Here is a 23960-nt window from a genome sequence, read left to right on the forward strand (position 1 = left end):
GAATGAAAAGGTAAGAATTACTTGAAATTGGCATATCAGTTGTTAGTGTGGAAACAGGAACTTCTTAGATAATTATTGGGAATTGCAGAATGCTTTAAGTACTATTTGTACACTCCAATAAACATTCTTGGTATCCAGCTTCTCCAGGTAATTTATTTGGCGGGCTGGAAAACCTTTTTAATGCTGGTGTAGTCGGTGGTTGGACCAACTGGAGAGGGAGATTAGGGGGCTACAATGGAGGGTGAGAGGGGAGGAGCCCCTTCAACTCAGATATCTGTTGATGGGTAAGACACCATCCCAACATGTCATGGTTCTTGGACTTCTTTAAATTCCTGGTATCCAGGCTCCAGGCTGGTGACTGGAACATTCCAGGCTGAGCCGGGGACTTGGCTAAGGAAGCACAGCCTAGGCCTGAGTGGGAACCCACATCACCACCTCTAGGCCACTCAGTTGTGCCTCCTCTCTGACCTCCAAAGACCCAGACTCCCTGCCTCTCAGTCTGCTTAGAACATTCCTAGAGGGGGAAAGGAAAGTATCACTGGAAAGAAACCTAGAGTCTTCTTTCTTTTCTACAAATGCTAAGAGAAACATGATGCTGGGGGTCTCATCTCAAGCTCAGCATGTCCCAAATCAAACCCACGTTTCCACATGAGCCTGCTCCTCTGCATCCCCACCCCAGTGGATGGCAACGGGAGGAAGGCATGGTTTTCCCAGCCCCTCAGAGCTCATTCCTGTAGACAGCTGGTCACCAAGGCTCAGGGAGGGGGAGAGGCCCGTATGCGCTAGGCCAGTACCTTCCCTCACCTTCCCTCGCCTTTGTATGCCCTTCCTGGCTGTGTCATGTTGCTTTGTCTTGCTCCTCTCTAGTCACCTGTGCTATGGACTCTGCCTCCCTTGCTCCATCAGTGTTGGGGCACTGATGACCACGAAAGGAGATGAGGATATACCACACATTATGCTGAATGTACGGGAGTTTGCCATTTAGATGAACAGAGCAAATGTGGCCCCGTGACAATTGATAAGCCATCTGAGTGGCACAGGCCATCTGGGAGGTGGGGTAAGAGCTGGGGAAGCTTGGGGAAAGCATGAGTTCACTTAAAAAAGAAGCATGTAACATTGCCAAGCTCTCCTGGTCCTGGGTCAGGATTTTTAACATCTGGACTGTGGTCAAGGACCCTACAGTTTGGCAGACCAAGTTTGACAACTCTTTCTTCCCAGCTCTGTGATATTAGCCTTAAAATTTCTTGTTCTATATAATTACAGGTTTGTAAAGATTAAATAAATTAATCGACTTGGTATGTGCTATGAGTAAAGTTTGTTTCTCCAAAAATTCATAGTCCCCAATGCAACAGTATTAACAGGCCTGAGCCAAGACCAGTGGCACACACCTATAATCCCATAGACTTCAGGCTCAGGAGCTGAGACAGGAGGATGGCAAATTTGAGGCCAGCCTCAGCAACTGAGAGAGACCCTGTTTCAAGACAACAAATAAAAAAGGGTTGGGGTTATGGCTCAGTGGCAGAGAGCAGCTGGATTCAATGCCCAGTTCTGCAAAACAAATAAAAACAGGCCTTTAGAAGGTGATTAGATCATGAGGGTAGAACCCTCATGCATGGCATTTGTGTTCTTATAAAAGGTCTGGGAGCCCAGTTAGCCCTTCCACCCCTTCCACCATGTGCAAATGTTTCAAGAAAGTGCCATCTCTGAGGACTGGGCCCTTGCCAGACACCCACTCTGCTGGCTTGATCTTGGACTTTCCAGACTCCAGAACTATAAGGAATAAATTTCTGCTATTTATAAATGACCCAGTCTAAGTATTTTGTCATAGCACCAGAACAAACTAAGAAAGAATGGCTAGAACAGTGTCTGCCACACAATTCCCACTAATTTTCAGCTCTTACTAATATTAATCCTTTAACAACCCTCTGAGATAAGGTTGGTTCATCATTCGAATAAGTACCTCTAGGAATGCAGAGAGCAATGAGACTGACCTACAGAAGTGTCCTCAGCCCAGTATGGAGATAGGCCAGGAGACAACAATGACCCTCAGCACGACAATGTGCTATGAGCTGGGGGGCTAAGGACTGCTGGTCATCTATTATGCTTGGGAAGGGCAGGCGTTATCTCCCGGGTGATGATTGAAATGGCCTGAAGACTTGAAGCTGCAAAGGCAAGAAAAATAGTGGGGCTGCATTCTGGTGAGGGGCTGGGTGGACTGGAGACTGACAGAGAAGAGGGCCAAGGAACCCAGTCATGCATGGCTTCATATGGCCACCAGGAGGAGGAGCTGGACCCTGATATCTAGAGGTGGCAGGGAGCTGCTGAAAGGGCACACAGCAGCAGCTCTGGGAGCGGTGTGAATAGCACCAGCCGAGGAAGCCTGGGCAGGAGATTCAGAGATGAAGGAGGAAACAATCAAGCCCGGGAGTTGGGCTCCTCACCCCTTTCTCTTGGCCTCTTCTTTTGTGGCCCAAGCTACCTAAACATGAACTTCCCCATCAATCCTGTGGTTGTATAAGTAAACAGAAGGTTATCAACTACAAGTTTTGAAAACATTGATACTTCCTTTCCAGAGGATAGCAGCCCTTGGGACTCTGAAAGGAGCTGGACCATCAAGTGAGCTCAAAGTTTGTTTGTTTTTTTGTTTTGTTTTTAAAAAGAAAAAAGGACCAGAGGCCACTTGTACACTGTCTTAAAACCAGGTTGTTTATTGGTACACACATACCCACACTCACACCCACACACACCCACACACCCACTCCTGATGCACTGAGCCAATACAGTACTGAGAAGGGGCCTGGTGAGACACAGGAGGCTGGTGAGGAGGGCTCGGGTCACTGGTGACTCTCAAGGAAAAAAATATATTGACTATGAGGCAAGGGGTACACCGAGACAACCACCTTCCATCACTGTGTAGATGCCACTTCATCGTCTCCCTGCAACACTCTTCAAGGGGCCCAGCTGCCGCCTATGACAAGGCCAACCATGACAAGGTGAAGATGCAGAGAGAAGAGGCTAGAGCTGCCTCTCCTACGCAGCGAGCCATGAGACTCCCCTGCGGGAGGCAGATGGCCTTCTGCTGCTCCACTCCACCCATCTCAGGAACCTGGAGTATGTTCATAATTTCAACATCCGTTACCCAAGAATAGGGGCGTGTTCTCTCTACCCGATTCATTGTATGCTCTGTCTCTATTCCTAGAAGCCTGATGGCAGGAAGGGCAGGAAGCAATGACAGAGAGCAAGGGCAGGTGGTTGCCTGGCCCAGCCCAGGGGAGAGGCCCCTAGACACACCACTGGACAAGCTCCCTCTACTAAGAGGGAGCATCAGGCTCTAAGTCCCAGGACAGCTCCAGGTTCCAGCAGTCCTTCAGGACAGGGTGCTGTGGCCCATTACTCCACTTGCTAGCCTAGCCCTGCTCAGAGCCAAGTGGAACAGGCTGCAAACCAGCTGCTCCGGCCACCTGTAGGATGGCGCTGCACTGGCATCTCTCCAACTAACACGCCCAGACACCCTCCCTCTCCTCTCACTTGGATGAAGCCCTAGATCCCATCAACCCATGAACTTGAGTCCCAAGCACTTTCAGGCACCTTGGTAAGATGAAGGAATGGGTAGGGAAGAGAGATTTCTGGGAACAGTATTTCTCCCAAACCAGGACCTGCAGCCCTCTGCCCATTCCCACCATGCTGATAGGGAAAACAAAATGGTGAAAGCTGGGTGGGTCTCAGAAATTTCTGGAGGTGACAGTCCCTGCACAGCAAAAGAGTCCTGAAGAGGGTTGGATGATTTAGGGACAAGCAGGAATGATTTCCTTCATCAACACTACATTTCCTAGGCCTGGGACATGATTCTCAGAAGGGGAAGCTTTTTCTTCTCAGCAGGTCAAAGGAAGGAAGCTTCAGACTGTCTTTTTCCCAAATCTGCTTTTAGGGTCAATGTATATTCAATCCACTCATCGGGTTCATTTTTAGGGGGCTGGGATTACTGAATAAGTAAGGCAGAGGAGGATGGGGAAGAGATGCTGGGGTCACAGTGGGCAGAACCTAGTGGGATCTGTTCTGCCCCAGGGTTATGATGCACTCAAGGGTCCCTCCTCCCAGCCCAGATGAAGCTCCACCCTTTGGGTGGGGCTGGTATCATTCCTACTGTCCTTTGAGCTTAAGGCTACCAGAGGTCATCAGCTCTCCTACTAGCTTGCCTGCCCACCCGGCTTACTGGGCATGGGGCTAAGAGTTTCCCCACCCTCACCTTAGCCCAAAACTGTGGTCCATTTTGCTCTGATTCTTCCCAAACTCATGTTTGGGATTCAGTTTGAGTGGGGACTCAGAATTTCTACCTCAGGTTTCCTAGATCCTCTCCTGGCCTCAGCAAGTCCTCAAGGCAGAAGCTGCAAGTGGTGGTGATGGACTGGGGGAGGGTGGAGCTGAGGGTGCCAAAACCAACCCTCAGACAATCTGGCACAACCAGAGTGGACAGGGACCAAAAGACCAAATAACCCAAACAGGACAGTGTGAAGTGCCACCTTTTTTGAAAGGGCCATCTCAGTCCTTGACCCAGGATCCTCCTGGTGGAGGGCGCAGTCCAAACAAGGCCAGGTCCAGAGGGAGGGTGAGGTCACAGCCACTGCCGGCTGCCCTTCTCTCTTCCCCCAGAATCCCAGGCATGGACAACCCGAGTGCCTCCACAACACGGGAGACCCCAGCCACAACCACGAGACTTACAAAGGACACGCAGTGGGATTCAGGAGTAGTGGGATGTCGAGGGGATAGATGAATATATTCTGAGATCCAGGGTAACCGGAAGGTCACGGACGGACGAGACTAGGAGCCGTGGAAGAAGGGGAACGAGCAGGAGGGGTCAGGGCCGGCTGAGCCTGTGAAACCAGAAGGACGCCGGCCCAGGCCGTGGCTAGTCCCGGAAGGCGGAGAGCATGTGTCCGTAGAGATAGTGGGAATGAGCTGAGAGAGAAGAGAGGCACGCGCTGTGGGCAGGCAGGCAGTCCCTGGGAGGCAGCTTGCGAGGGGTCTGCGGCATGCTCCCAAGCACAAAGCGCCCCAGGCCACACGAAGCAGGAAGGGGCAAGCCGGGCAGTGCTGGCGAGCGGGACTGGGGTGGCAGGGCCGGGTGGCAGGGCCAGGCCGGCGGCCAGGGGCAGGCGTGTGGGGCCGAGCGCAGCAGCAGGCGCCCGCGTCCCAGGGCCTGGCCCACTTACCCCGAGCCAGGGGCACACCCCCGTCAGACCCGGGGCGGGAGGGTGGGGGTCAGCAGGAGTAGGTCCGAACCGTGGAGGTCTCCAGTCTCTGCGCCCCCGCCGGCCCGGCTGGGAGGAGTCGGCAGCGGGAGAACACACAGAGCGCGGGGTTAGTGCGCGCACACGCTTGCTCGCGGGCCGCAGCGACACACTCCTCGGCAGGGGCTGCCCGCAGCGCTCCCCGCGGCAGCCGTTAGTGCAGTGTCAGCCCAAGGGTGCGAGGGGCCGCTAGCTCCGGCCGCGCGCCCTCCACCCGGCTTGGCCCGGGACTCCTGGTCTGGAGCCCGCGCCCAGCGGGGCCTCGGTCATGCCCAGCCAGCCGGTCACTCACCTTCAGGCATGACTTTCTTGGGAGGGCCGGGAGGGGGCTGCAGGGTCCCCAGGGAGGACACGCGGAAGCCTGCCGGGAGCGTCTCTGCCGAGGTGCCCAGCATGCCGCCGCTGTGGTGGTCCCGCGGCCGGAAGCGTTTCCTCCAGGAGGGCGCGCGGCGGAACACCTTGTCCTCCCCCTGCAAGGTGGAGACACGCAGAGGCCCAAGGAGGTTGTGATCGTCACTCTCACTCCTTGCCCCAGGAAGGGCAGTTGTGGTTAGTTCTGGAGATACTAACTACTCCCTTTGGAAAGAAGGGACAAGGTCACTTCCCTTTTCTAGTCCTCAGTTTTTTCCACCAGTGGATAAATCTGGAGTTGAGGTGGATGACTCCCATGGGTCCTTGCAACTCTCTAACGTCTCCCGGGGGAAGAACGGGAGAGCCTTCTGGTCAGATCTGTCATCTGGCATTGGACTCTGCTTCTCTACCCACATTAATCTTCTAAGCCCGAGTTTGGGGTACCCATTGGACTTTCAAGGTGTTCCTTTTCTCAGTCTCCCATAGAAACGCACAGGACAGTCCTCACACATGCTCTCCTGTCCTTCTGCGTCCTAAGACTATCACCCAGGTATCCTGGAAGAGCACTGTGTTGGCAGTCAGGATACCTGACTTCCAATCTTGACTCTGCCATATTACCCGCTGTGTGCCCTTCGGCAAGTTAAGTGACCTCTCTAAGCCTCAGTTTCCTCCTCTGTAAATCAGGAACACCAACATCTGTCCAACTACTTCTCAGATTACCTATCCAACAGGATCAGATGAGAGAACCCTTTGACAGTGATGGGTGATGACCAGAGACATACTCCAAAGGACATGACTGGCAGTCCTGATCCATCTGCCACCTCACAGATGACACCAAGTCTCCAAAATAACTATCTCTACTAGAGGGCACCAGGGCCACAACCCTACAGGATGCTACCCTGCAAAGGCCTCCCACTCCACCCTTTAGAGCCACATCCACCCTGCTTTGTAGTCACACCTCATTTTCTCCAGCCCCTGTGTGGGAGAAAGAGCCCCAGGGTGCAGGCACAGTGATCCCAGCAGGGAAAAGGACACTAACCCTTTGCTTTTCTCCCAACTACTCGTGCCATCCCCTCAGGATTTGTTTTTGTTTTATTTTGAGACAGAGTCTCCTTGCTTAGTTTCTCGGGCTAGCCTTGAGTTTGCAATCCTCCTACCTCAGCCTCCTGAGTAACTGGGATTATAGGTATGTCACCTGGCTTGGCTAAGATTGTTGTTTGAGCCCTTGGAGACCAAACATTCTAATCGATTCTTAGCACCAGGTATCTCTGTCACAGCACTAGTTCCAGTAGCATTTTTTATGGATTTAGGGGATTATTTCATTATTTTCTTCCTCTCCTTCATTTACCTGCTCAATCCCTCCCTCCCCCTACCCTTTCACTTTATCCCTCTTTTCCTCTCTCTCAAATTCTATGTTCCATGATTGCAGAAACCGTGATCTTTTTTGTTCCAACCAATGTCTCCCCAGTTCCTGAGTAGTGTCTGGGAATACTGTAGGCGTTCAACAAATATTTGTTAAATAATATGTGGCAGTGGTTCCCTACACAGGAGTCCATTCCTGAACTTGGCAGGGACCTACAGCTTCCTCATGTCCTGCTCCTAACTAGCCTGGAGCCCTTTCTCTCAGCCCCCATTTCTACTTTCAGCCAATCCTAAGGACTTCCTGCTGTATTCCTCCTCTGTCCCCTAGGAAGCTCCTTGTTCTTCCTATCCCTCCAGATTTCCCTTCGGTCCTGATCTCCATGGAGAAGGAGAACTTGCTACAGCTTTGCAGAGCCTTGAAGTTGGAGAAAGGGAACAGAACCAGAACTGACAGGACTAGTAGCAAGACACAGCTCCAGGTTGTTGGAGAAGCACTAGACAGCTAGATAGGAAGCAGCTTCCACAGGTCTCTGCCCAGCCCCCTCACCAAATTTCACCCTTTCCCAGGCCTTGGCTTCTGCTTTAAGCTCCCTGCAAGAACCAGTCCTCTATAGTCCCACTCAGAAACCTCACTGCACTGACCAACGGCATCACCCACTCAACTCCATAACTCCACCTCAAAGTCTTATAGATCAGCCAGCCATGCCAGCTTCCAGTAGGTAGCAGGATGCAGGGGAGAGAGCACAGGAATCAACACACATCTACTTCAGTTCTGTTCTCTACACCTCAACTCTGCCCTTTTCCTTTTCAGTGCTGGGGATTGAACCCTAGCACATGCTAGGAAAGTGATCTACCACGGAGCTACAACCCAGTAAAGTATTTCTTTAAGCTTCAATGTCTTCATCTCTAAGATGGGGATAGTAACCCATTCCTAGATGGGGATAGTAACCCATTCCATAGATGACTGTTAGCACAAAGTGAAACCTCTGTAACGTTGTGCCACCCTGCCTGGCCTATCCCTGGAACACAGCAGGCATTCCGAGTATTTCTGTAAGAACTGAAGGAATAGATAATTTTCTAAATTAGAAGCACCGTGCTAATATATATGGGGCTCATTTTTCCAGATAGCAACGAAGAAAGCTAAGATCCTATCTAGGTGTGTGTGTGGGGGCTAAGTGGTAGGCAATGGGAAAATTAAGATCTCTAGAGTGGGGACAGTTGGGGAGTACGAATTTATCTCCTTGATTGAGATACAAAGACACACACAGACACACATGCGCACGCACACACACACGCACACACACACACATACACACACATATAAACACACACACAGAGTTACCACCCTCCAACAATTTCAAGGTGCCTCTGTGAAGAAAGCATACCTCCACAAATTCTGTGTATTCCCCAGTGTGTCCTGTCTACTAGGGCAGGGCAATCACTCTACAAAGGTGGTTTTTAGCCTTGTTAAACCCAACTAAGAAACAATGATCTGACTGAAGATGGAGAAGCTAAAAATAAATAGCCTGGGCCCTTTTTAAAACTTGTTTGGAGCCAAATCAGCTACGGCAGCCATGACAGCCAAGGGCAAGCAAGGTTGGTGAAAGGAAAGTGAGTGGGGGCAGGGAAGGTGGGGCTGAGGAGGAGTGTGTCCTCAGGAAACAGGTGTGCAGAAGTAGCATCTCTAGGGGAGCACTATGGCTCAGGATGTCAGGGTTGTCCCTAAACCCAAAGGGAAGGCCTGAAGAAACTAGGGGCAAAGGACTGTGTCTTCAGCGGCAGGAGGGCTGCAAGAGGGAAACTTCCACATGGAGTGAAGGGAGACAGAAGAGTGCAACTAGAAAGTTGGGATGGTAAAGCCGGAACCAGTTTTCACTGCATCAGGCTGCACTGAGGAACAGGGAGCACGGCAGCCATTCAGCAGCCTCAGCAGAGCATCTGTCCCCAAACAACCACACTACAGTGGGTGGGCTGCAGTCTTACTCTGCAGGCCAGAGACATGCTGGCTGTCAGCACTGAAGACACGGGGTCTCAGAGACCAAGGCAAAGGTATGATCCCAAAGATATGACCTTGGGGGAAGACCTTGGACCCTACATACTTAGGAAGGCTGGGCCCAGAGTTGGAAAATTCTAGAAGCATAATTATAGGGGCCTTCAGCCTATCAGAAAGGAGTTTCATTGACTTCTTCATAGCCCATTGCTACCCAAGACTAGCCCAGCTAAGCCTGACCTGCCACCCCAATCCCCCAACCCCCTATCATCATCTCTATCCACTCTGGCTCCCCTCCCTTAGGCTAGCCCACCAATGATCAGTCAGGGAAAGAAGAATTCATGAACTTCAACCCAACTGACCATGACCAAATCCCCAAGGCCCTGAATTCATGACCATGTACTCACATCATCCAGCTTCCGGTCTGTGCCCAAGGCCAAGAGGTTATTGAACTCTCTCTCCATCACCTGGCGGGCCTGGAGTCCACAGGGTGAGAGAAGGGAAGGTGAACAGGGCATAGTTAAGGACCTTTATGTCATCTTTCACCTGCTTCCTAGGGTCCAAGGGCAGAGATGTGGCAGGGCTTGATACACTTAGTCCTTCACACTTCTGAGGTTACCCCTCCAAGCAAACCTCAGTGTCCTCTTGGAAATGTTAACCTTTAGGTTCTTTCATATGGTGAAAACAGAAAAAAATGTAAATTTTTTTTTTAAAAAATAGGATCCCAGAACATATGGATGGAAAGGCTTTACCTACTGGGAAAACAAGCAAACATTTTGTCTACAAGGGGAAAATCATGTCTGACTACCTTTGGAGGCGATTGGGAGATAAGTATGCAGACCACAGATAACCAAAACAACTTATCTGGATTAAATAAATCTATTTGCAAGTTTCCATATCATGAATTTAAACCAACAGCTCAGTCATGGCTGTTGGTGGCCCTGGGCTGCATGATGTACAGAAGCTTTCTCTAGACCTCCTAGAAATGAACTCACAAAGAACATTGCCAGAAACAGGAATGTTTTCAAAATTTTATGCCAACAGATATTTTTGACCATTTTAAACAATGGACTCCATATTGGATCAGATAGCATTTCCCCAACAGCTAATATGCTAAATGAATGAGTCAGGAAATAAGAAAGTCTAGAAAGCCATAGAAATGCTGCTGCTACAATTTTCAGAAATATTGCCATCTACAAAAACTGAAGGCAGCTGGGCACAGTGGCACACACCTATAACTCCAGCAGCTTGGGAGGCTGAGGCAGGAGGATCACAAGTTCAAAGCCAGCCTCAGCAATTTATTGAGGTCCTAGGCAGTTTAGCGAGACCCTGTCTCAAAATAAAATATAAAAAGGGCTGGGGATGTGGCTCAGTGGTTAAGCACCCCTGGGTTCAATCCCCAGCACTCCCCCCAAAACAAAACAAATAAAAAATAACTGAAGGCATTTTGAGATAGGAAGGAAAAGAAAAGCCCATTTTGTGATAAATAAAATTAACCATAGCTTTCTGCATCGGTCTTTACAGTCTAATACTGTCTTTATCGGTATTGAGAACATGATAGTCCTACACATGATCTTAAAGGAGAAGCCTGATAATATTTTCAAGAATCTCATGATGCTGTTCCTCTGAGTTGTGAATGGTCAAGTGGACAGGTATCAACTTCAGAAACACCTTGCAGAGCCATATGAGTGAGCAGGAAGGTAGCAAGTGAGTTTGAGATGGGCAAGTGTAAGGAAATTGCATTTGAGGGGACATCTGAGATCTTCTTAGAGAAGAGGGGATCTGCACTATCTATTTTGACTGATTAGGAGGGGTACTATAGGACACACTGGCCCAGTGTGCTACTATCACCCCCAAAGGCCAACACACACCCCAGAACTACAGCACAACACAGCACCACCCTCCCTCAAGCTAAAACACATCTGCTCCCAGAATAGCCTATGCAGCCCTGGTGGCTGAATTTCAAAAGCGATCTGACAGCTGCAAACAGTCCAGACAAGGGCAGCTAAAATGATCAGGGACAGAGGCAAGTCTATATGAGGAAAGGCTAAAAGAATTAAGACCACTCTGTCTGGAGAGACAAAGGCTTGGGCCCAGAGGCAACATACTCAGAGTTTATGAAATTCACAGTTCTCACAAAAGGTGAGAACTGATCAAATATAAACATCCTTAAAAATTCTAAACTAAGAGTTCCTTCCCCAGGGGAAGCCTGACAGGGTCATTTTTAGGACAAATAAAATCAGGAAGTACTTTATACAACTGTTAGTACTTCTAAAATCCATTACCCACAGGAAGTTAGAAAGGCCAAAAATATAAATAGGTTCAAGAGAATTTAGATACATTCTTGGATGACAGCTCCATAGTAATTATGAAAGGTAATTTAAGGAGATGTCTAATCTTTTGAGTTGTTGCTGGGCAGACAAAGCCCTGGCGCTGAAAGGCTCTGGGCTGTGCTAGCAGGTATATTTAGCTTTCTTAAGCCTGAGAGGCCAGGAGCAGGTCCCTAGGATGGCAGACAAAAGAGATATGGGCTTTCTGGTCCCCATGGGGACCAAAGCTAGTTCTCCTGTAAGAAAAGTCAGGTCAGAGAAGTTGTTCAAGGAAAAGGAATGCAGAGTGTTGGCAGTGGAGGTCCCCATAGCAGTGTGGGGACAAAAACAGGCATCTTCTCATGTGAAAAATCATATTCCCATGAGCCTTCGCCAGGCATAGGGACCACTCTTGGAGGTTTGAGGGCATTACAATCCCTCTGGGGCATGCCCAAGAAAAGCCCCCTGCACACATACACACCAGGAAGAAAGAAAAGAAAAAAGAGTGAGACCAATTGATTAAAGGGCTGCCCACCTGGGTGTTCTGCGTGGGGATCTGGAGGACCAAGGCCAGTGTGTTGTGGTCAAAGTTCTCATCCAGAGCCAGCAGGGCACCATGGACACCACTCTCTTGCAGGTTTCCTGCATAGTCCCGAAGCCCAATGGACTGTACCCAATGAACCACCTGGTCATTGGTCCAAACCAGCACATCTGGAGAGCAGGGGAATAGAAGGAGCAAAAAGAGACATAGGTTTGGCCCAACCTCCCCTCCAGGGGTCTCTTGACTCAATGTCCCATCACTCTGCTGTTTCCCACCCTTCCCCCAACCTCCCATACCTTATCTCTGTCATCCCTGATACCTTGACTCCTGGAGAACCAGCCCCACCTCACTGTACCCCTGCCAGCCTGCAGGACTTGGGATAAGGCCACTCCAGAGCCTCTGCAAGAATCTTCTGCCTACCCAGGCCAAAGTGGCCTTTTATTCTCCCACCTTCAAAGTCTCTTCTAAAACCTGCCTCTGTTTCTCATCCAACCCCACCCAGATCACCAAGTTCCATGAGAAGAAGCCCAGTCTGCAGCACTGTCCCAGGTTAGGACTGCACCTTCCTCTCCAATTGGGAGCTTCCCTGAGCTCAGAATGCTCCTTCTCCACCCAGCCCAAGGAAGGGACCAGCAGGCCCTACCTTTCTGAGGCCCCCACCAGGCCTGACCAGCTTACCCTTGATCTCGTGCTGGCTCTCTTCCCGCCTCTTCTCCAGCTCCTTCCGGTCGTAATTCAGCCTCTTCAGACACATGATTCCATACTGAAGGCTGGTCCTGCAGGCACACAACCCCCAAGCCAGACCCTCAGCAGGACCATGTCTCCCATGGGCCCAACATTCCACAACAGCCACAATAGATCCAGGCCTGCTGCCTCCACACAAGAGTGCCCCAGCCCCCTTGTGCTTTTCCTGCTGCGGAGGCCTGCATGTGACCCTGCAGAGGTTATGTCGTGCTCTCTGCTACCCTGCATCCTCCTTCTCAGCCAGGGATTGGACCTGACTGTTAGAACAAAAGTGCTTTGAACATGTCCTTTCTCTCCAGGCACTGGAATGACAAGACCTCTACCACCCATAAGTCAAAGAAAAAGCAAAAGCAAAATACTTCTTTACCTCCCCATTTTACTCAGAGTCCTTTCAACAGCCTATAAGACGGATGCCTCATGACCTGTTCCCTTACCTCACATGTCTCACCCTCCCTCTGGCAACTCTTCCCTTGCTCTCTCTGCTGTAGCCACATGACACCCCTGCTGTTCCTCAAACACAGCAGGCTCCCTAGGTCTGGGTGCCTCAGGGTCTTTGCACTGGCTGTTCCCTCTGCTTGGAACACTCCTCCCCAGTCTGCTGCACAGCTCACTGCTTCCTGTCCTTTAAGCATTGCTCAAATATCACCTTCTCAGCCCAATTTACCAGTCACCTTGTTCATCAGATTGGAAACTGCACCATCAGCACCATCACACCCGGCCCACACTCCCAATCTCCCTTACCTTAGACTAATTTTTTTTCTACCACTTTTTATCCAGTAACATACCGTAGTTTATTGTTCCTGAACTGTCTCTCCCAGTTAAAATGTAAGCTCTATGAAGTCAAGGAGCTTTGATTTGTCCACTGATCTTAAACATCTAAGTACATAAGAGGCCCTGTATAAACGCTGAATGAGTTAAATGGAATAATTCACATAAATTACTGAGAGTACTTAAAGAGTATTAGGTCATCATAAGCACTGAATAAATAATAACTAAGCCGGGCTAAGACGAGAGCTGCAGGTTAGAAGGGACCCTACAATCAACAGTCCCAGCTTTTCCTAAGGCAGGAGTGGTCTCCACAGCATCCTCCAGAGCAGTCACAGAGCCAAGACCTGAATATGCCCAGTGACAGGGGATTCACTACCTTCTCAGGGGAGCTTACTGGGAGAACAGCAGATTCTTGCTTAACTTAAATACACTTTTGTCCCTCATTCTTTCTTTCCCCAACCAGAAAATAGAAAGAATAGAAGTTTCCTACCAAATGCAGTTTTGACTCTACTATTGAGGCACTGTAAGATTAAATTATGCAGATTATTCTCTCTTTTCTTCTCACTTCTACTCAAGAAGCATCTCTTCCACGGCTCAGAGACACCATTTCTAGGAACCCTTTTCCGGCTGAGCCACCTGTTAAATGCTCAAGCCACTGATTTAAGTCCTGGTCCCTGCAAGGGACATGAACACAAACAGCTCATGATGGCAAATACCCACTAATTTTAATTTTGCTATAATTCTCACTACAATTACTGAGACTTTGAAAGCTGTTGCGCAGCACCGCAAAACAATAAAAGACCTTAAGTTTGGCCGCACTAGGTTTCAATAGCAGTTCTGCCATCTGTTAGCTGAGGGGCACTGTGCAACTGTGAGATGGGTCCTATCTCTATATTGGAGTTGTGGTGAGGACAAAGGTGAGTGACTGGAAGGGTTTGGTCCAGCCCCTGGAACATCGCAGGTGCTCAGAAATGGGACCACTGTTAGGACGGCAGTTCTGATTATTGCGTGTGCGGGTTCTACCCAACAGGAGCTCCTTGGGTTTACCTGCTCAACAGAATGCCCTGTCCCAAGGAAAAGTGCTCTGAACTGGGTGTCAAGAAATGAGGGCTTTATTTAGCCCATTGTCACCACCTGGCTGAGTGGCCTGATAGAACTCACCCTCTATTGGGCTTGTTTTCTCTGTAAAATAGTTTTGAAATATCCCCTTCTTGTCATAAAAATCATAATGTCAAAGGCTTTTCCAAGACCTAAGAACTTGCTGATGAAATGTTGAGTGGAATCAAAGCAGCAAGCGCACAGCTGAGGTGAGGCTTGTGGAGCTGGGCCTGTGACCATGTGGCCGGCTAGGCTCTGGGCAGAGGGCCATGAGGAGGACTTCCACAGTCCTCTAGCAACCCAGGCGTATCCCCTAGCCCTTCTCCCCAATCCCATCAATCACCGAGGAGGGGACAGGTGCAGCTGGGCCTGGCAGCCTCCTGCACAGAGACAAAAGATTCCCTTTCAGTGGGGTGGGGGAAGGGAGGAGAGAAGCTTCCTTCACAAGTTGGCCCTTACCAGTCCCATGGAGTAAGGAGGGATGAAGGGTCCAGGACAGGAGTCTCTACAGTGTGGTGGCAAGAGCACTGGATGAGTCAGCAGACTCGGTTCCACTGAGCGGCCTTGGCCTACTCCTTCCTATGCCTCAGTTTCCTCATCCACACAATGAAGAGACTGACTAGGTCCATTCCAGATTTAAATTTGCATGGTATATGAGTTGAAGGACAGCCACATTTCCCCACATTTGGGGGGATATCCACAGAGCCCTGAGGGAAGCGTGAAAAGCCACTTATCCCTGGTTCCACCCCTTGTCTCATTATCCACTCAAGGGAAAAGACCAGACTTAAATAGCAATCCAAGCTACTTGCAGCTAGATGCTGTGAAGCACTTCATAAAAACTGTCAACTCCTGGAACGATCACCACCTACCTGGTTCTCCAACCCAAATGCCTCTTGGGACCAGGCAGGTAATTAAGTGAAGGAAGCAGGAAGGAGGGGCTGGGAAGATCTGGAAAAGGACTCCCCGGTCCTGGAGAAGCTACATCTACACTCTAGCTACAGCTGGTTGTTTCCCAGCTAAAATGTACTGATAGCACTTTCAAGTTTTCAGGAGAAGCCAGAAATCCAGAAGTTTGCATAAAATCTCCTACTGTTGAAGTACTGGCAACTAAACTCATGATTTTTAAAATGCATGTGGGCCAAACAAAACATATCAGTAGGCCAAATCCTGCCCACGGGCTGCCAGTTTAGGACTTCAACTATGACATTTTTGAACAAAAGATCCCTTCAGTAAAGAAGAGGAGAGGACTGGATACCCTGTACAAAAAGACACGAGTCCAAAGCTGAAGGGCTCCCAGCTGGGACGTTGGCAGGGCAAAGTCCCAGAAAGTTCTTTCCCCTCAACTTGGAAGGAATGAGACACCTAAATCAAATGCCAGATTTGGTTTGAGCCTCCTCAGGGTAAGCACAGAGAATTCAGGAATCCCAAGACAAGCAATGAAATGCAGACTTAGGAGAAAAATCGCAAAGAAGATGATGCTAGCAAGAAATGACTTTTTGTGCCCTAAGGGTTAGCATTAAGAGAACCAAATCCTCAAATTGCAGGATGAGGCAAGAACTCAAAGAGGAAGACTTTCCCAATAGGAGACCTGTTACCACCCAGAACAGGCCATAGAAAGAGGTGAGAGGGGCCTCTATTCCTAGAGACAGACCCCAGTCCTTTGTCAGAAGACCAGTGTCAGGGAGGGGGCCCTGGCTCCAGCCTGGCTCACCGATGGAAGCTGTCCACCATCTTCAGGTGGACGCGCAGGTCCTTCTTGGTGAGGTGGTCCAGCATGCGTGCATCCACCAGGCACTCCATGAAGTAGCTGCGGTACTGGGGGAGCCCCAGGCTGGGCAGCCATTCGTTCCCAATCCATTCATGGTTCATGTCTCCATAAGCCAGGGTCTGTGGGATGAGAAGGAGCAGGCTGTGGGGGAGGCAGTGGGGCCATCAGGTTGCGCCTGGAATACCTGGTCCAGAAACATTACTCCATCTTCCACCCACGAGGGAGGGAGAGCAGTTCAATGAAATTTCAGTTTCTTTTCACTAGGGGGCTTGTCGTGGTGGGGGATTTTAAATGGAACTTTTCAAGATACCAGAACCATCTAGTTCCACTCACATATCAATTATCTACCCTAACGAATGGGAGCAACTGTCTAGACAGTGGAGAACACGACGTCCTTCCTGTCATCTCTGGAATGCCTGGGTGGCACTGTGCTGCCAACCTGCCTTCCCAGTTCTTAGGGAGCTTCCAGACCACTGAGCCCAGGGACAAGGCTGTGTTGCAGTGCCCTACAGAGGGGTATAGGATGCCAGCCTCACTGGAAATGGCTGGCCTTGTAGTCAACAGGGATGTTGAACATTAGCCAAAGACAGAAAAAAACAAAGGTCAGTGGCCTGTGTCAGAACAGCCAGTTTGGTTCTCTAAGACTTGGTCTTCTGCTCCAAGAACTCTCCAGAACCTTTGCTCGCACCCCACACCCTCCACCTGGCTCTAAGCCCACACCCTCTAGACATCCCTCCTGATGTGGGCAAGCAGGGCTCTCTGACCACCCAGCTTTAGAAAGCCTTTGTTGTTGGGCTGAAGCTGGAGCTCAGTGGTACAGCAAGCGAGGCACTGGGTTCAATCCTCAGCACCACATAAAAATAAACAAATAAAATAAAAATATTGTGTCCATCTACAACTAAAAAATATATATATGTGAACGAAAGCTTTAGTTGTTGATATCAAGCTTTCCACCACTATTCCCTTACCCTAATTGATATTTTAAGATTGAAATTTTCCATTTTGTTAGCTTTTAAAATGAAATTGTTGGGGCTGGGGTTGTGGCTCAGTGGCAGAGCACTTGCCTAGCATGTGTGAGGCACTGAGCTCAATTCTTAGCACCACATAAAAATAAATAAAATAAAGGTATTAAGCCCATCTACAACTAAAAAAATATTTTAAAAATGAAATTGTTGACACTTATAAAATCGTGTGTCCCATATGTCCATTATTAAGCATAAAAATGAAGTTAACATCTGCAGACAGCATCCAAGATAAGAACCAAAACATTCTCTGCACCCACTAATCTACCCCATCCCATTTCCTACTGCTCAGAAGTACTCACCACGCTGAGATTTCTGTCTAGCGTTCCTCCACTTAAAAAAATTAAGTTTTATAATCACCAATGTATTTTTTCTAAACAATATATTAATAACTTTGCTTTTTAAAAAATTTTAACTTCAAATTCTATAAAGTCACTGGTATTTGCATATTTCATTTAACATATTTCCCAGGTCCCTGCATTACCTCCGCTGACTAGTGTTCTGCAGGTGAATGTGCTGTCAGTGGCCTGCCGGTCTCCTGCTGATGGGGTTTTCCCTGCAGGCATTCACAGTGCTGCTCCATGCTTCATTCTTCACTATGACACTCATCACTATCTGATATTGACCCTTTATTTATCTGTCAGTACTGTCCTTTGTATTCCTATTAATACTGCTTGCTTTTTTCTTTTAACATTTTTTTTGTAGTTGTAGCTGGACAGAATGCCTTTATTTATTTGTTTATTTTTATATGGTGCTCAGGATCAAACCCAGTGCCTTACATGTGCTAGGCAAGGGCTCTACCACTGAGCCACAGCCACAGCCCCAATACTGCTTGCTTTTTGATATTATACCCTTCCTTGTTTACTGCTCCATGGGGCTTTGCTTCTTTACTTTTGCATTCAGAGTGCTTAGAAAGGTCTAGAACCTACTAGGTGCTTAATAATTATTTGCATACTAGAGGAATGCATGGAAGGCCTTTGGTTAGTTCACCTGTGTACCCCTGGGAAGGACCGGGAAAGGATGAAGATTCATACCAATCTAAGTCTCACCATTTGAGAAGACAGTCAACTGAGGAGAGGGGCCAGGCATGCTGGGGGCACAGCCCTCTAGGGCTCCTCACCTGCCATCCTGAGCAACCAGAATAAGCAGCTAAAGAGGAGGTGGTGGGGGGTTCAGCAAGAAAGAACCTACATCCAGGACTCAGGAAGCAGAGGGAAGACACACATTGGGAGTGGGACAGTCCTGCTGGGAAGAGAAGCTGCTTGGAAGATCCTGGCCTGACCAGCTGAGAGTTGGTTCTGATCCGGATGGAGTCTTACCTGAGCCCAGCTGCCCTCCTCACTGTCCTAGCAGGAACAAGTGCAGCATGTCAGGGAAACAGGCAAAGTCAAGCAACCTGGAGCTCCTGCCCCAGGACCCATCAGAGAGGAGGAGGACACACCCCAGTAGCTGGGAGGTAACTGGGGAAAGCTCATGGGATGCCCAGGAGGGGGCAGCAGGATGGTGCCTGTGGCTGTGTTTGTGGTGAAACAGGAGCAAATGTGTATGGCAAAAAAAAAAAAAAAAAAAAACTGCTTCCAAGTCTCCCAGGCTTGTCTAAGTGCCAGGCAAGATGTCAGCTTCCCCAACCTTCCCAGTTCCTCCACCAAGGGTCAAAGTCAAGGGTAGGCCTCAGGCCCACAGCAGGACAAAGCCCTCTCCTGCCCAGCTTTTCTCCACTGCAATATTCCAGGGGCTGTGGGTAAGCTCATGATGCCCAGGAGACCCCATACAGACTCTAACTCTTCCCAGTCTCACCTCTTCCCCCACAATACTCTGCCCTGAGAAGGGAACCCAGGATACCAACCTGAGGTCTACTGCCCGCCCCTCTGACCTCCCACAGTCTTCCCTTCATTCTCCTGGGAGTCATTTACCCTAACCCCAGGGTCAGAGCCAAGGGCCAGACTCACTGTTTTGGTGGATGTTGCCAGAGTTTCCATCTCCTCATGGGTGACCCAGACATTCCCAGAAGACTGCAGGGAAAAAATCTAGTTAGCCCTGGGCAGGGAAGGCAGTGTCCCAGGATCCCTAAAAGGCTTGGAGGCCCAGAGAGCAGAGCTGCCTTCCCCCAAGTCCCCCATATGCCCAGCCCAGAGCTCTGCACTGTGTCCAGCAGGGAGCAAGCTGACAGCAGAGCACTATCACGGTATCCACACTGCTAGCACAGTGCCTGCAGAGTAGAAAGCACTCACAAATGTCTCCTGGACAAATATGAAAGAGTGGTGCTGACCTGAAAAGGGGCTGACCCCAGTCACAGTGACAAGTAACAATGACATTTCACCTTGGGGTCCGTGGAGTAGTCTGCATTCTTGTGCTGAGGTTAGAGGACAGGACAAAATTCATAAATGCTCTCTCGCCTCTACTTTCCCCAACCTGACAATAACACAGAACCTGGAAGTCTCCTCCCAGAGATGAGGAATTTTTGTCAGGTAGGGACAGAGAAATGGAGCCCACAAACAGTATGTGGCAGGCAGGGAACCAGGACTGCTGGATTCTCTTAGAACCAATGCTGAACCCTCCTAAAGAGTAGGGAGAGCATTTTGTGGAGGTGGGAAGTTAAGGGCTCAATGCTACCATCTTTCTGAAGACCAATGAGAGACTTTGCTAACACTATTCCAGGGCTTCTGTAAATGTCCTGGGTGAGGGATAAGCCACTCACTGTCCTGGAGGTGGGCGGGGCCGAGGGGCTGGTCAGCGATACCATCTCCTGGATGGCTAGCCGGAGCTTGAGCCGGTGCAGGGCATTGCTGATGCCGATCTCCCGCTGAATTTCTGTGTCCGACAGGGCAGACATGATGGCACCACTCTTGACGTTGGCCCGGCAGGCTGCCACATACCAGGCAGGCATCCCCACCCATAGCTGCAGACATGGGACACAGCGTGGGGCAGGGGGTAATAATTCAGTCCCTTCCCCCAAGACCTGAGCCTACTGCCAAGACTTTGACCATACTAAGCCAGGGTCAAAGGCTAGGTCTCATCCATGATCTTGATATAGCAAAAACAAAGCACAGGAACTTAGAAATATGAAGATGACTATCATCAAACTCCCTTTCCCATAGTACAGATTACATCCCATCATCCAACATATAGGACACCTAGAAAAAACTGTAAAAGGTTATAGGATACCTATCATTACCCTAGGTACATGTATGACCTCACATACAGTGCGATGCTATATCATGTACAACTATAGAAACATAAAGTTGTGCTGCATTTGTGTACAATGAATCAAAATGCATTCTGCTGTCATATCTACCTAATCAAAATAAATAAATTTTAAAAAGTTATTAAAAAAGAGTTAAAATGGGAATCATGATCACAAGTTATTATCCTTTTCCACTATATCAAGAATAGGCAAACTGTGGTCCATAGGGCTAAAGCTGGCCATCTACATGTTTTATGAATAAAGTTTTATTGGAACACAAATAAATAAATAAAGTTGCTTAGTTTGAGTTTTTATAGGTATCCTACGTAGGATGATGGACAAGGTGGGGGTTACAAATTAGGGCCTGGGAAGGTGAAGGAATTTTCTTTGCATGGCTCCTGGGCAGCCTTTAGGAAGAGTCAAATTGTCTGTGGCTTCAGTTATTGGTCCCTCTTATCCAAACTCAGTTACAAAGTAGCATCAGTTCTGTCCTTCAAAGTGCTATGTGTGTTTGCAGGGGGCTGGGGGGGGGGAGGAGCTGGATGCTTGACCTGGCACATGCAACTTGACAGGAGAGACAGACACATGCTGGGAAAGTTGTAGGAACACCACCGCTGCCAGGAGTTCTCATCCCGCCCCACAGAATCTTCCCCCCAGACCCCAGAGCAGGTGCCCTCAGCCAGGCTCACCTCCAGCCAAGAGACCACAGTGGGGCCGTCCCACTGGGCAAAGGGCATTCCTTTCCTGCGGGCATCCTCAAGCAGCTGGTGTCTTGTAGAAGAAGAAACAAGAGACTCAACCGGGCTGTCTCCTGGGGACCACTGGGGTGGGTCAAGGGTTGGGACTCCCACTTCCCTGCTCCCCACTGTGGACTCCTCCTCTCTACACCTGCAGCACTGCGATACCAAGAAGCAGAGCAAGAACACCTCTCCATGCCACAGAGCAGAGGCTCTCACCGTGCACAGGACCTGACACATACTGATTAGTCATTCTAAACCGCCCTGCCAAGACCCATGGGTCCCAAGTCACTCTCCCAAAGCCCCCTTGCCTCCTTCTCCCTGGGACCATCCTAAGACCCTCTCCCAACTCAGGGCAGCCCCTGATGTGCTCACTGATGGCCGACTCAGCTCAGGGAGGGCCTTGCTGGGCTACGGTTCCCAGAGCTCAGCCCCATGGTAGCTTAAGGGAAGGAGAGTGGGTGGGGCCCAGGCAGAGCCCGGCTTATGGCTCTTACTTCTTCTTCAGTCGCCGGTCCTTCTCTGCCTGGGTCCCCAGCTTGGCAGGTACCATGGGTTCCTGCAGACTGAGCTCGGAGTCTGTTAGCAGAACTGGAAGGGAAGAGATGGGTGTGTCGGCAGGCCCTCTGCCTCTCCTCCTTTGGCCTGGGCAGGAAGTTGTAGAGTAGCAGCAGCAGGAGGCTCCTCAGCGTAGGTCAGCCCATGTGGGTCTGATGGGACCCCACGTTATTCCCAGAGCCTCCTCCCAAGGCCTCTGCATACAGGCAGTTTGAGAGTGGGACTGAATGAGTCATTCTCATTCAAGATGGTGACCCTTGGGAGCCCAAGCCCTGGCGGTGACCTCCAGCCAGCAGGACTAAAGTTGTCCCACCCTAGAATCCTAAACAGAACCTACCCCTTCCCCTCTCCAAGCTAAGATACAAAGCAAACCCAGAGAGCAGATGCGAGTGGTCTAAGAGGCTTGAAGAGGATTATTCTGACTTGAGTCAGGGTAGGGAAATGGGCCCAGAGAGCTCTGTCTCCCAGCCTCTTTCTCTGCACGCACTGGCTTACACAAGCTACAGAGGGGAACACACCCTGCTGTGTCACCTACTGAGGACCTCCTGAATTCCTGCTACGGTATTTATGGCTTCCTGCTACAATATTTATCTTACAATTCACCGACGTCCTCGTCACCCCATAGTACACAGGGGCAGCAGGTATAGGTCATCCAGAAACCAATCTGAGTTGCTATCTTGGGTTTAGGTGCCAACACAGTATGGGGAACAGGAAATCATAAATTTTTTTTGCACAAACACCTCTGCCACTTATCAGACCTTCCTGCTTCCCTGAGGCGCCACGGCTCCCCTCACCCGGGCTGGGGAGGAGAGTGCTCTACCTCATCCCCACATCCTGAACAGAAGTACCAGCTTCCCCATCCTCCACCTCCGCCTCCTCACTCAGCCAGCTGTGTTCTGATTCACACCTTCCTGAGGTGCGGGAAGGTCTAATTATGCATTTGGGTTCAAAGGTGCCTTTCTTCTAGCTGATTAAGTTCCTCCCCTGCATGACATGCATCAATTTCATGTGGCTCCAGGGAACATCTCACCTGCTTCAACAGGCCCAAGAGGTGGCCCAATGGCTGTCCATCCTCTCCTTCCTGCCCTCCTCCTCCACGCTGGGCATACATTAGGGGGTACAGAACTCTCTCACCCACACAGCCTCCTCTCCTCACAATGCCCCCCTGTGCTGTGTGCACACACCTCTTCTGCAGTTGGCTGATTCTTGTGAGCCTTCTAGCTTCAGCTCAGGACTGTGGAGCAGAGGAAGCCAATCCTGCTGTCCCCCACTCCACAACTAGCTTCGAGCTCCACCATCATACCGGGGTTTGGAATCATCTTGTTATTTCTTTCCTTTTCATCAGACATTCCATTCTATAGGAATGAGCTATGGCTCCAACCCCCTGTACTATGCCATACAAGAGTTTTCAACAAGCCAGGCACAATGGCGCACACCTGTAATCCCAGCAGCTTGGGAGGCTGAGGCAGGAGGATCATGAGTTCCAAGACAGCCTCAGCAACTTAGTGAGGCCCTAAGCAACTCAGCGAGATCCTGTCTCTAAATAAAATATAAAAAGGGCTGGGAATGTGCCTCAGTGGCTAAGCACCCCTGGATTCAATCCTGGTACAAAAAAACAAAAAGAGTTCTCAAATGTTTGAACAAATGACTGAATAGATGATGGAAAGAAAAGGAGGAGGGGGGGAAGGGAGGGAAAAAAAGAATGGGGGCAGGGGAGGAAAGACACTTACTGTGTACCTACCATGCTTGGTACTATGAACCAAGTATGAACTTGAGCTTTAGGTCACCACAGTGGTGACAAAAGTGCACCCTTGCCCAAGCACTTTCTTGAACTCAATGTCTACAAAGCCATAATTAGGTGTCTTCATATTCTGAGTCCTGCATGTACCAGAAATAAGTGCTAATCAAGAACAGACTCCTCTGAAGAAAGACCTAAGAGCTTCCTCCTAAAATCCTCAACAGCGCGTCACCAAACCTCCAAGTTGGAAGAAAGCATGGTCTTTCGCTGGGTACGGAAATCCAAGTTGGACACAGATGCCTGACACTTTTGGGCACAGGAGCTCACCCCCACGAGGCAATCCATCCCAGCGTGAAACAGCTCACAGAAAAGTGCACTTTCTCTGGAGCTGAAATCTGCCTGCCTGCGGCTTCCGCCCACTGGTCCTTGGAGGCAGAGAAGACCGCATGCCCGCACGCCTTCCTGCTCCTGAACTCCCCGACACCCCCCCAGCCCTCTGCTA

At 49.7% G+C, this 23960-nt stretch overlaps 1 protein-coding gene across 5 annotated transcripts in view; it reads right to left on the bottom strand.

Annotated features, from left to right (window-relative positions):
- Positions 1–3921: 3921 nt before the first annotated feature.
- Ppfia4 (PPFI scaffold protein A4) overlaps positions 3922–23960 on the bottom strand; it is a 49653-nt gene continuing 29614 nt past the window's right edge. For 2 of the 5 annotated variants that reach the window (XM_077802748.1, XM_077802746.1), the window contains 11 exons: positions 21660–21753; positions 21115–21196; positions 19940–20140; positions 19191–19253; positions 18561–18587; positions 16163–16338; positions 12520–12617; positions 11836–12011; positions 9399–9467; positions 5581–5758; positions 3922–4956 (listed from right to left, as the gene is read on the bottom strand). In XM_077802748.1, the coding sequence (XP_077658874.1) occupies positions 4907–4956; positions 5581–5758; positions 9399–9467; positions 11836–12011; positions 12520–12617; positions 16163–16338; positions 18561–18587; positions 19191–19253; positions 19940–20140; positions 21115–21196; positions 21660–21753 (1214 nt within the window). In that variant the 3' untranslated portion in view covers positions 3922–4906. Of the gene's footprint in view, positions 4957–5580; positions 5759–9398; positions 9468–11835; positions 12012–12519; positions 12618–16162; positions 16339–18560; positions 18588–19190; positions 19254–19561; positions 19595–19939; positions 20141–21114; positions 21197–21659; positions 21754–23960 lie in introns of all 5 variants that reach the window. The other 3 variants (XM_026397246.2, XM_077802745.1, XM_077802747.1) reach the window with 3 other exon arrangements.

The sequence above is a fragment of the Urocitellus parryii genome, chromosome 9 (assembly GCF_045843805.1).
Source record: "Urocitellus parryii isolate mUroPar1 chromosome 9, mUroPar1.hap1, whole genome shotgun sequence".
Taxonomy (NCBI): domain Eukaryota; kingdom Metazoa; phylum Chordata; class Mammalia; order Rodentia; family Sciuridae; genus Urocitellus; species Urocitellus parryii.